Here is a 13,587-nt window from a genome sequence, read left to right as displayed (position 1 = left end):
TGTATGTATATATATTATACATATTATTGGGGATCTTAATTAATCTGGGCTTCTTCTTTATATCCTTAATGAGGCGGTTGTACGTATTTGTTGGGTAGGTTTTCTTAATTAATTTTTGGTCAGGAAAACGTTAATCTAGTTTTTGGTGGTGCAGTGGACACCTTAATTTGTCCATCGAGTCGCTGTATGGACACATCATTCAGACATGGCGAGGTTTACTTCTGTTGTTGAGTAAATGACTTTGCTAACATTCCCAATTAGTTAATTTAATTAAAGCCGTCAGCTTTGAACAAATGAATTAATTTGGCATGCATATATATATATATTATATATATAAAAGCAAGAGAAATATTCAGGAACACGAGATGTTATAATAATACTACCAACAACAGCTAACTAATACTGTATTAAATGAATGTCCCACGCAGCTAGATTTGATGTGATGACGTGTAAACATTAGAATTCAAACAACTTGAGTTTGATGGTTTGGTGATGACGTACGTTTGGAATTTTGAATATATATATATAGATAGATATAGCTTTATTGATCGATGAACAATACAAAAGATGGAGGTGGAAAGCACAAGTTGATGAATGACAGAGCTATTTGAATTTGATCCCGTAGTAGCAGTATATGCCATAGCAGCCATTTTCCAGATCATTTTCTCTTTTCTTTTCCTTTCTTTTATCTGCTTTTTATCTCCGTTAAAAACAATTTTGAGTCTTTTATTCTTTCTAAATTATTTTTACGTTTATAAAACGTAATAGCATTAGCACGAGAGATTGCTTCTAATTTTAGATAACGTCTAACAAACTTTTAACTTTTACTTAAAAGATGTCAATAAATAAATATAATTTTAATTTTGGATATTTGGACATGAAGTTATTAAATTTGGCGTGATATTCTACTTTAATGTGTAACACATTAATATTAAGGGTGTGTTTGATAGCATTAAGGTGGAAAGAAAATTATTTTTCAACGTACATGAAAAATAAAAACTATCTCCTTTTAGATGAAATTTTTTATGAAAAAGAGGCAAAAATATGTTTTAATGATTGTATTATAGAATTCACTTTTATGAAAAATATAGTGTGTCAAATATTAAAGATTAAATTTAATTTTTTAAATATAATATTTTTTATGTTATCAAACGCAACTTTTTAAGTGTCGCAAGGTAGCATTTTGGACGGACCGTGAAGTCGAGCTAAGCAAATATTGAAGCTTTTGAATATTTGCAGGCATGCACGAAGTAGGAGGCTTTCTCATCTTTTTTTCTCATTTTTTTATTTTTTATTAGTTTGAATCGTTTGATATATATATATATATAATATTAATAATTAATTGTTTGGTGGATTACTCTAATCATTAATTATTAATGTTATCCCGTGATTAGACTTGCCTCAACTAATTTGGGAGTTTTAGACAAATTTATCATATCTTCTTAAGAGTATTCATTTTTTTTTTGTAAAAAAATAAATAACATACATTTTTATTTGAAAATTCCATCAAATTAAAAAAGAGAAAAAGTTAAAGTTCAATCAACTACAAAATATAATAATTTCTTAACGATAGTTAATTTTTAACTAAAATATAATATTTGAAAGATTAAAATAAACTAAATAATCTATTATAATAAATAAAAAATAAAATTGATTTTTTCTTGAAACTCTAAGAAATAAAAAGTGAAGAAAATAAACTCATCTTACAGCGATACAATTTCACGTGCAACTTGCTAATTACGTAAAAATATCAAAGATTCAAGGAAAATCAAATAATGGAAACAAGAAGAATAAGAGCATATGATAATTGTTATTGTTTTTGATTGAAAGTTTGTAATTAAGATATTTTTTTTAGGGTTGTAATTGAAATATTTATAATCAAAAATAAATTTATAGTTTTAAAGTTTATGAGATATTAAAAAAAAATGGTAAAAATTGAAAATATTGAGAAGAAAAAACGTAAAAATTGAGAAGAGAAAGGTCATAAATTGGTTATTAGACAAATTCATTATTGAGTTGAGTGTCATTGTATCTGTACGAAAAAATACTATTGGTATATCATTGTATATATCTTGAGTTACATAATAATGTATCAATATCTAAAATGCCCTCACCTAAAGTGGTGAGACGAGGGGTATTTATATTATTTATGTACTTTATATAGCTCAAAGTGTACATAAATAATGTACAAATAACATGACCCGTCTGTATGACAATTTAAATGATTTGATGATTAGAAAATGTTATTGGTATACATTTGTGTACATCTTGGGTTACATAAAGGTGTATCAATGATAAAAAAATCCCATGAGGTGCATAGAGGTATGTGAGGCGCAGGGTATTTTAATCATAATACCCTCTTATGTAGCTCAAGATGTACAAAATGATTGTACATTTAGCATGATTCTTTATGATTAAGCCAATTTTGCCTGAGATCTAGTACCTAGGATGGCTTTCTTTCTTTTAATGCCTCCCTTAAGCTACAGTCATTAATGGACCGGCTACAGTAAATAATGAATTGTTTGCTACATTAATAGACGTAATAAAAAATGACCAGCTACTTCCCTCTTAATAAAAATCATAACTTCCTTTGAAGGTAATTTTAAAATCTTAAAATAATTATCACAGCTAATATTGCCAATACATAAAAATGAATTTTAATTCATCCATCATCTTCTCATTTAAGAGACAAAAATAAAATAGGATTTTAAAAGTAGATAAATAATTTTTTTAATTAAAATAACAAAAAGTTCAGAAATATCTTAATAAAAATAAATACAAGTATAAAGATTAAAAAATATATATATATATTTTATCAAAAATTGAATGGCACCTAAATGAGAATCAAATTTTGACTCAAAGACCAAAAGTCAAAATTGATCCACGAATAAAATCTTGAGTTAGTTAATGAAGGAGACAATTGAATCTATCTCATGCACACAGAGATATTCTAAAACTAAGAGAGAGAGAGAGAGAATTGTTTCAGAAAGAAAATCAAGAATGTGTAGATAAGATGATACCTAAATCATACCATTGCCAATAAGCTGTCATCAGTCATTTTTATCCTTTAGATTTCAACTTTCGGCATTTTCTTTTTTTAAGTATTGATTCTAGCTATATATGTTATCATAAAACATGACGATGCTAAGATATAAAAGTCGATACTAAATCTTATTTTATTACTAAAAATTCTTTTATCATGTGAGTAGATATACAGACATATTTGGTGATGCACTTAAATATAGTGTTTAATCATGTGACCATAAATCAAAATTAATCGATAATATCGATCACATCTGATTTGTTCAGAGGTCGAATTAGGAGAGAAGGCCAATCTCTATAAGATTAGACGAATGAAATTCGAATACCTAAGTTATAAAAAAATAAATAAAATAATCAATAATACTTGATATTGCACGTCTCATGTGGTGAGAAGAGCTATTAATTAATTTGGTATTAAGCAAGTATTTGGCAAATGGAAATTAGGACATCAAAATCAAGATGACAATCTGCTTTCAATTTCATTCACTCATCTGCCGACGAATGAGACAATTCGCCGACTTTGTAATAATAATCCCAAGAACAGAGCAGAGCAGACCATAAACAAAAACAAAAAATTATTACAAATACAAATTCAACGCTTATGCTCCATCGCCCAATAAAACCGCGATGATCTCAACTACACATCATCGTGTTCCTCAAGACTAACAACTAAGGCGGCCGACGACGCGGACAGTTTGTCCGATTCGTACTGCTGACTGTCTCAGGTTTAAATTTCAATGGCGGTGTGCTTCCGTTCAATCACAACATATTTATCTTACATGCTGCTGATGGAATTAACGGAAATGACGACTGCCACGGCCAAGACAGCGACGAAGCCGGCCACGGACCAGGACGGCTGCGAAGAGCTCGACACCAGCGAGACGTCCGGCTGGCCGGAGTTCTGCCCTCCAGAGGATTTCCGGCTGCTCCGCCAATGATATCACAATTTTCAATAAACAATCAATCAGTGGAGGAACTTAAGAAAGAGACGAAACAATAATAATAAATAAAAAAGAATATAATAATAATCTTATATATGAAGGGCGGTGAAGGTACTTCCCATTAATTATAATTAATTAACATAATAATGGATTATATATTAGAAGAACGTGCAGGGCAGAGTTGAAGCGTTACCAATAAAAAAACAGTAACAAATTTCTGGATTCAAAATAATTGATTTTTCTTTCCAAGAACATGAATATTATTTTATTTATTTATTATATGGGAAGTTACCAAACTACCAAACTTTCGGGTGGGTGGGTGCGCGTACAGAGAAGCCAAACCCAAGTAAGGCAGTTGGCTGGCACTCATAAGGATCGATTTATATAAAATAAAATAAAATAAAATAATTATCTGAAAGGGTAATTTCACCTGGTGGCGGGTGCAGGGCAGAAGGTGATGACATAGTCGGCGGGGGAGCAAGTGAAAGTGCTGCTGCCATCATCGTACGCGTAGCTGTAAGAGCGCGGGCACGCCGTCTTGAAGTACTGCGAGTAGGAGCTCGGCTTGCACGTATCGGGCGTCGCGTACTCGCCGCTGCAGCAATACTGGGGGTCCCCGAACGCCTCACAAGCGCTCTTGCACGCCATCCCCTCTTTCGCGCCGCCGCTCGTCACCTTCAGCTCCGCCGGGCATGACTCATTGAGGTCCACCACGCAGCCCGTGGCGATGCAGTTGGCCCCGGTTCCACCCTGCGGCACCACGAGCATGGCGAGGTTGTAGCCGTCGACGAGGCTGACGTCGTAGAAGTCGAGGTTCCCCGCGCCGTTCAGGGTGAACTCCGCGAGGGTGGCGGGCGGCGCCGCCCCTGCGCCGCGGCATTCAATTTCTCCGGAGCCGCAGTCACCTGTTAAACAGGTTAACTTGCCAGTGATGGAGTCGGTGGAGCAGAGCGTCCGGCCCCATAGCCGACCGGACCAGGAGGCCGGCACGGAGATGGTGGTTTGCTCTCCGGTGTGGAGGGTGAAGCCGGTAGGGGAGAGAGGCGGCGTTCCGGCGCCAGACAATATCCCCGGCCACACCGTATAGCTGCACTGGTTGACTACGGTAAATGTAGCGGGAAATACACCTATGGAATGAAATCAAAGCAAAATGTAACAAACCCAGAAAATTAACATGAAAAGCAGAGAAGAGAACCAAATTTATTTACCTGAAGTGAATAGAAGGAAAGAGATTGAAAACAGAGGAAAACAGAGAAGATGGATTAATCCGGCCATTGGTATATATGTTTGTTTTCGTTTTGAGAAATAATGCTGCAGAGAATGGAAATTATTGTATATATATGTGGATGGAGAGAGAGAGAGAGATGAGGACAGGAAATGGAGAGGTCGGCGTTGGGAGAGGATCTCAAGACGACAAGACACCGCCACTAAGAAGGTCGGTAAACTGTTTGTGTTAATAGAAAACAACTGAATATATATATATATATATATATGGAGTAGTAGTAATGGTTAAGGAAAGGGAAGGGAAATTGTTGGGATTCAGGAGAGGAGAGACGAGGAGGGCAGGGCAGAGGTGGCTAAAATTAATTAATGCACTGTTTGGGAAAACCGAAGGGGAGCAGATTGGGAGTTTAAATAGGGAGTCTGGGCGCTGCAGTGCCGGCGAAAGACGACCGGTTGTGGGAGTGAGTGGGACTCAGGAAGGAAGGATTCGATTCATTCGAGGATAATATTGAGTGCCCATGCGCGCCACATGCGCCATGCGCTATCTAGTGGTTACTCATCTTGATGGCCTTTTTAACAACAATATCAATATGTGTGATCATCAACCTTCCAATTAGTTCCATATTGTTAATTTTAAACTTACCATTCGTTTTTCAAATTAATTGTATTTCTTTTTGATGATTTATGATCCCCTTTTTGACTCCAAGAAAGAATGGTTCTAAAACTTTCCTTCTACTATCTTAAAAATGATATATTTTGAATTTAATTACAACTTTGCTTATATATTGATTGCTCCTACTTCCCCCTCCCTCCCTAGCAAATGTATATATATATATATATATGCATTCAACATCTCTACTCTACAATTCTTTTTTTCTCCTTGAGATCTTGAAAATGATTTAAGTCTATGCTATTAAGTTCCTGTAGCTGTAAGGTTTAATTTTATGTCATTCATTACCCAAGAAAATATAATTATCCTTTTAAGCGTCCAATAGCTCCTTAATTCACATCATCATAATGTAAATACATTTATTTGAATTATCATCATCCTTAATTGCCCCTACTTATTTGCTATTAAAGTTTCTTTTTTTTTTTTAAACAATTTATTTTTCAAATAAAATTACAAAAAAAAAAAAAAAAAAGCTTTGATAACATGTTCATAAAGATGATGAAAGTTGAGACATTGTGCTATCTTATTGTAGAATGCAGATAATATGAATATAATTCTGTTACTAATTTAAATAGGTAATATAAAAAAATATATATATATATACAATAAAACCTGCAAGATCCTTAAAAAAAATATTCTCTTGATATTCTAACACAAATTGATTTTTTATTGCCTCCTAAAATAAAATAAAGGTATTTAACATCAGTTAATTCAAAATTAATTCGTAAAAAAGGCATTAAATTAATAATAATTATAGAATAAGAAACAATTTAAGAAAACCCAATGTGAAAGCTATCTTCATATCGCTTTTGTACTTCACCGAAAGGAATATCGATGGGCATATTACTATAAATAAATAAACATAGGACGGGGCCAAATATCCGAATTGACCGTCTGTTGGTGCACCAGAGAAGACGACGGCGCATCAGACATTGGAACAGGTAATTTTTCTATTGTCCACACAAACACATTTAGGGGGTGATTGGCTCATAATTTTATTCATTTAGCTTATAATTGGTTAAATTTATTTTGTTAAGTGTTCGAGAAACACTAAAAAAAAAAAAAAAAAAGAAACACTTTTAAACTTAAAAACTTCTTTACCAACGTTTTGAAAAAACCCCTACCCCAACTTTTACAAAAACGCTGTGAAAAAACTTATTAGGCTGACCAACGAAATATTAACATAATAATTAACATCAAACAAATTACATAATTTTAAGCATATCCCATCTTTATCTTTTGTCTCTATTTTTGCCGCCACTACCAGACCCATCTCTGGCCATCACTGTTGTCGTCATTCATCACCATCACCGTCACCCCAATCATTCACCTCTTGCTGTCACCTAGCCCTAATCTCTCACCGTCGCCCCAACCATTGTTGTAGCATGTAACACCCTTAATTTTAAAATAACTAATTTATAGATTATATGTAATTTTTATTATATAATAAATTATATAAATTATATATATATATGGCGGTGCATGTGCTTGGAGGCCAAGCATCAAAAATCAAATATTTCCTCTCACATTGAGAGCTTTGGCTGAGAAGTAAAGAAAGGTTGGAAGAGTGAGGGATCGCGCGAGAAAGAGAGAGATGAGAGTTTGGGAGAGAAGAGATAATGATCGACGGAGATGGCCGATTGTAGCACGAGGAGGCGGAGGCGATGGCGACTGCGACTACGTGCTGGTGCGATTGTGGGCGGCCATGGAAGTTGTAGCAGCAGCAATGGGGAGGGCGATCGATGATGGCTTCCAACTACCAGAGGTGTGCAATGGTATGCGAAGACGGCGATGGTGGCCGGAGGCTGTAGCCATGCTTGGGGCAGTGGTGATCGACGACCATGGTAGTAGCAGCTAAAGGTGGCGGTGCAAGCCACGGTGGCATGGGCGGTCATGCAATGGTGAGCAGCAGCCAGCCGGAGGCAGGTAGCGCGGTGGCAGGGTGCGGCCAAACTGGTGCATGCCCAGGAGGAAGAATAAGAAGGAAGAAAGAAAAGAAAAAGGAAAAAAAATATGATAAAATAATTAGAAATTTCTAAAAAATATGAAAAAAAATTTAGAAGTTAATTTGGGACTTGAGGAACATGTCAGAGGCTCGAAAATAGGAATTCGGACATGAGATGGCAGTTTAGAAGGCAACACCAGGTGAATGTTTTCTTGATTTTTTTACCAGATTGATCGAGGTAAGGATTTAATATGCTTTGTGTGTAAATTGTTTTTGTCATGACTTGTATAAGATATTGAGGAAGTGCCTAGGCATGAGGCTATAGATGATGGACCGTGTGAGTCTCGAGATGGGGTCCTAGTTGAAATCGGTGGGGCCACTAAAAGCCGGACTAAGGTGCGGTGGATAGGCTTGCATGCATGTTGCACTTCATTTTTATTTATGATGTCATGCTCATTAATTTATTACATTGCATATTGCCTTTGCTGAGTCCCGGACTTACTCCCTTTACCCCCCACTAACCCAACAGGTGGCTCAGGATCCAAGAAAGAAAGATGATGTTGGTGGAAGAGATATCAGTTAACCGTGATTGCAAACGGTGAGGGCACGGGTTGAATTCATGTGTCACTTATATAATATATAAATGCTTTGTGTTTAACTACCGGTGACGGCTTCGATTTAAATGAAATTTAGCTAAGATCAAGTTAAGGTTTCCACTATGAATAATTCAAAGTGTATGTGTGAATCGATCAGTCACGATCAGAATTAGGTATGCTTGACGGTTGGAGTATTTATTTGAACATGATGGCATTTATTTATTTAAAATTAAATTTATATTTTAAGGGTCCGATCAGGTACAGGACTCGGGTGAATTTTCGTTGTCTATGCATTTTACTCTCGAGTTCTCGACCGGTCGAAGGCGACGAAACTTGTACCCCACCTAGAGCGCTCATATTATTTTAATACTTTATATTAACAGGGACATAATCATCCTTCGAAGTGGGCCGAGATTATAACGTATGTTATGGTGGCACCCGATAGTGGGGTTGGGGCGTCACATAACCCCACCACCTTCTTCGTTCTCTCTCTCTATATATGTTACATACATATATGTTTAACATATATATATATTTTAATACATATTAAATTAATATATTTAACATTTTTATTAAAAATTAATAATTTTATAAATTTTATTTGTAACATTCAACACTGTGCCTATTTTAAACTTTTTGTCAAATTTTAATAGTTTATCAAGTTTTTCAAATCAAACACAACCATTAATTAATAATTTGAAAACACATTTATTCACACATTATTACCTTAAACACTATCAAACTTTTAAATTTTATACAACTTAAAAACTTAATAACTTAAAAGCTACAAAAGAAACAAAAAAGGATAAGCCAAACACGCCCTCATGATCAGCCGCATAACTTATTTGACACATTATTATTATTATTATTATTATTATTCTATTAAGCAAGTTGATTTCAGTTGAATCGGATCCTACCTCACTACCCGTCAATCGCATACATACAGCCGCCGGCTGCTTTGTCTACAAAAAAGAATGGAGCGTCAAATCAAGTAGATTTATTTGGGTTAGTTTAATTTATCAAGTTCATCGTCTCACATTTCAGTCTAAAAATTATCAAACCAAAAACTTCCTTCTCATTTGATTCGGGGCCTACTTCCATCCAAAATAGGTTCGGGTTTGGGGCCATCCCCCCGCGGGGGGGGGGGGGGGGGGGCGGCGCAAATAAACATAAACATATAAATAAGAAGAATTTCTGGTAGTCTTGCCGTGGCCGCCGAACAGGCTGGCTGCTTCTTTTAAGATGTGACGAGGCTACATACACGAGTTGAGTTTAGTCGCGTCCACTTCAGCGTGATGTTTGGTTGGTGGTATCAAGTTTCCCCGTGGCCGCCATGTGCATGTTAAAAGCAAGCAGCAGTTGGATTGGAGGTGTTAAAACATCTCAACTTCCTTCCTTCCTTCATTGTCATCCTTCCTTTCGGTGTGTGTGTTTCAAGTCCCCCACCCAGGCCACACCCCATGTAATGTAAGATCAGTTATGGAAACCAGGAAAGAACGAACTCTCTGGTATTCTCTCTCCATGGGGGATTCAAGTTCAGCCACAACTACCACTCCACTCTACTCTACTCTCAGCTATTCCAAGTTCTTTTTTCGTTCCCAAATAATAATATAGCCAATCAAGCACCCAAAAAGGCTATACAACACACAAAGTTGTCTTCTAAATTAGTGTATGGGCTCCATGCCACGTGCCCAATTGATTGGAGTAAGACACTTGACGGTGCAAAGATCTCAACCAAAAGTAATCCAGCAACCAACCAAAAGATTTGCAGCTACTATCTGGGGATCAGGCCAAAAGATCCCTTGGCCTAGCATCATGGTATCACCAGCATTGTTATAACAAACTGTTATAACAAACAACCCATGTGTAGGTTAGAACAGGAGTGTGCTTGGAGAACCACTACATGACACCTCAAATGATTGACACTTGGAGAACCACTCAAATACTTGAGATACTTGATCTAGAAGTGATCTAAGCATGCTGCCATGCAGCATTTGATAAAATATGTATGTACCTCAAAGAATAAGATTTTCACTCCAGTTCAAGGTCCATCTGAAATTCTCAGCAACAAACTGCACATGCCATCCCTCTAAAATATTATGGCAGCCTTTATAGTCCCATCTTTTTAGCATCAGGATGCACTTTAAAAACATTGACAAGTTGCTATAGGAATTGCTCTAATACTGTGATGAGAGTAATCTATTTCCTAAGTTTGTTGATGAAGAATCAGCTAGTAAAAATTCCTCATTTATCTTTCTAAGAACCTTAGTGGCTAACATCCAGCAGCATCTCTCCAATACCTGATGGACAAAAATTAAGGGCTTGAACTGGTAAGGCAAAAGGGGCTTATCCATGTTATTCTGAAAACAGATTCACTGAATTTCAACCATATCTGGAAAGAGGCTAACTCACTCCACAGCATGTAAACTAGCAGGGGATACCAAGCAGCAAGGGGAGATAAATACACCAGAACTTTAACACTAAAAAGTTGTCTCCGAATTTATGAGCATTCAGACCAAGGAAACTGCTATCAAAACAATAAGTTGGCAGTTGAAAAGGTAGACACCAATTCTGAGTAACACTCAACCATAATTACAATATGAAAGAACTAATTGTTAGTATGGGATTCAGGTAATGAACTTATTCAAAGATCAAGAAACTTACCTCCAGATCCATGCAGAATGAGGGTTGCCAATTGATCCCACAAGCCAGACAAATTTGGTGTCTGAGGCAACTCAAACAAAACAAAGATTCATAGCAGTTCCAAGATATCAACAAGCATTTTTCTTGCAGCAGAAACAGAAGTTTAATCTGACACACATTCTGGCTTGTCATTTTTGACAGAACTGGGACTCATCAGTGCCAACCAGCAGCAGCTTAATCTTAAGCTATATTAACATACCTTTATAGTTATGCTACATATTATGTCTTAAAGCTCCTATAAGCAGGCTATACAAGGACTTTGGACCCTGTTGGAGTAAGCTCGCACCACAAATGTTTGATTACAGTAAGATCCCTTCCAATAAATGTTACCAACATACCAAAACTTCAGTGTCTTAGACTTCCTACTGAAACTAGCTATTGCTCCAATTGCTGGAAAGATTGAAATCATAAATCCAATATTGGCAATACCACATCTCAACCACAAGTTCCCTATCAATATGACCACGGAGACACAGGAGGAAAAAAAGCAACAAAATAAATCAATCACTGTTAAGTTTTTCTTGCATGGACTTTTAAGATTAGTTTAGTTTGCATAATTTTAAGGGCTAGAATTGATATTAATTACAGTACGGTTTTATGACCATATAAGATTTTCTTTTGATGTAATCACAGACTGCCAGATTTTACGAGATCTTAACTGAAGCAAAGCTGTTCTTTCTCTTACCCTGGTTTGAAACCCAAAAGACAAACTTTGGTTAGTTTTTTGATCTTGAGTGCCTTTATCTTTCCAGTTTTTATTGTCCTCTATAGCTAGGGTTTTGTTTTCCCTGATCAACGTCACCTGTATCTGCCACTTTGGAAAAACCACTCCAATTATGACGACTGATGATAGAGATACAGACACAGACCCAAGATTTCTTTGTCGGGAAGCTATTTTTTCAATTCCGCTTTTGTTGGTTTGTTGCCAGCAAGGACACAGAAGTTCCAACTTGGCCTATGTTTACACCTGCCTCTTGTCACTGGCACAAAAGATCAACGCAACCATATTCTCCACAACAATCAATTGGCATTACTTCAATTAATACCGCCAATGCCATAACTACTGACAGCTCATCCATTTCTTTTCCTTGCAATTGCCACCATGCATCCCTTAGGGTTTTGTTTGGGAGAGATTTAGTAATGGAGTGGAATTAAAATGAGTGAAATATAATGTGAAACATTTTCTCCCTATTCGGGAGTAGCCGAGTAGGGGATGAAAATTAATGGAAAATGTTTTTCCTTGTTTTAAAAAGCAATGAAAATGCAAAGATACTAAACAATACATGACCATTGTACCATTTAAATGAAAAGATAACTGTTATAAAGTCAATGACAGATTGAACTTTTAAAAAATTAGTGAAGTTAATGTTGTTGAAACACAAAAGTTTTTCATCCCTTTTTTTTCCATTCATTCTCCCATAATTCAGGGGAGACAAAAAAGTTGGGCTTTGGATACAAACGTCTAGAAAGTTTTCGCTCTCTTCCTATTCTATTCCATTAATATTCTCTCCCAAACAAGAAGAACCTTCTTCTTGACCAACACTTAATCAATGCACTCATCCTCAAAAAAAGATAAGGATTTCGCTGTCAAACATTACCTCAGTATGACCCTGAAACAGATGCATACACTGGGTTGCTGCATTCTCTCTCAAAACAATTGTCAGCAATTTCATTTAATTTGTCTAAACATGCAATTGCTATGACCCAGCATCACCAACCTATACAGTACAGAAACTCCATCATTACCGACCATCATGGATATTGCAAATTGTATCCAGTGCAGTACCATTGTCCATACAAAAAAGTTTCAGTAAAAAACATGGTTAGTTTATTGCTATAGTGCCATCTATCCCATCAAACCTAGGAATTATGAACTGTGTATGCCCATGAAACCTAGATGTTCACAGGGTCTAGACTGATCAAGATACATTCTTCACTTGATGACAAAAACTCATTCAAGGGATATGCACAGAGAAACCCATAGGAGTTAAGGTGTTGAAACACAAGATTAACTGTTTAGATACAAAGTATCAAGAGATCAGTGTTTAGCTGGCTATAATTGTGTTGAATAGAGAAAACTAGCATGTATCTAGAGCACGCTACGCAAAAAGAAACTTATGTCAACCCCCTTCATATTTAGGGTTTAGAAGCTGAAAAAAGGAATCCACTTGTTGATTCATCCCCCTCTCTCCCCACACCAAAAGGAAAAAAATTGCATTTCTTAGCCACAAATCACCCCTCACCTGAAGCCAAACTCGTAAATAAAATACAAGACATGGCAAAGATTATGGCATCAACCAACAAATGGACAATACCATCTTCCTAGCCCGCAATGAAAATGTGTTGGAGGACAATACATCAAGGCAGGCCCGTCCAAGGCTAACTACAAGTTAATTGTATTTTGCATTCCCAGCTTGCACTCCAGTTAAAATGCTTAAGCTTAATTAATACTTTACACACATCTCA

At 36.1% G+C, this 13,587-nt stretch overlaps 1 protein-coding gene across 1 annotated transcript; it reads right to left on the bottom strand.

Annotated features, from left to right (window-relative positions):
- Window positions 1–3,499: 3,499 nt before the first annotated feature.
- LOC127803175 (thaumatin-like protein 1) lies at window positions 3,500–5,550 on the bottom strand. The gene is made up of 3 exons (XM_052339233.1): window positions 5,192–5,550; window positions 4,414–5,110; window positions 3,500–3,965 (listed from the first exon to the last, which is right to left on the bottom strand). The coding sequence occupies exons 1-3, from the start codon at window positions 5,256–5,258 to the stop codon at window positions 3,818–3,820; spliced, it is 912 nt and encodes a 303-aa protein (XP_052195193.1). The 5' UTR covers window positions 5,259–5,550; the 3' UTR covers window positions 3,500–3,817.
- Window positions 5,551–13,587: the final 8,037 nt, after the last annotated feature.

The sequence above is a fragment of the Diospyros lotus genome, chromosome 6 (assembly GCF_014633365.1).
Source record: "Diospyros lotus cultivar Yz01 chromosome 6, ASM1463336v1, whole genome shotgun sequence".
NCBI lineage: Eukaryota > Viridiplantae > Streptophyta > Magnoliopsida > Ericales > Ebenaceae > Diospyros > Diospyros lotus.
The sequence above is the reverse complement of the archived record's forward strand: the minus strand, read 5'-3'. Positions and strand labels throughout refer to the sequence as shown.

Bases quoted from the DNA above. Each gene is read 5' to 3' on its own strand.
- LOC127803175 (XM_052339233.1), bottom strand. From the start codon at position 5,258: ATGGCCGGATTAATCCATCTTCTCTGTTTTCCTCTGTTTTCAATCTCT. The intron at 5,111-5,191 runs GTAAATAAATTT...TTCATTCCATAG, and splicing joins TTTCCTTCTATTCACTTCAG to GTGTATTTCCCGCTACATTT. The intron at 3,966-4,413 runs GTGAAATTACCC...TTGGCGGAGCAG, and splicing joins TGCCCTGCACCCGCCACCAG to CCGGAAATCCTCTGGAGGGC.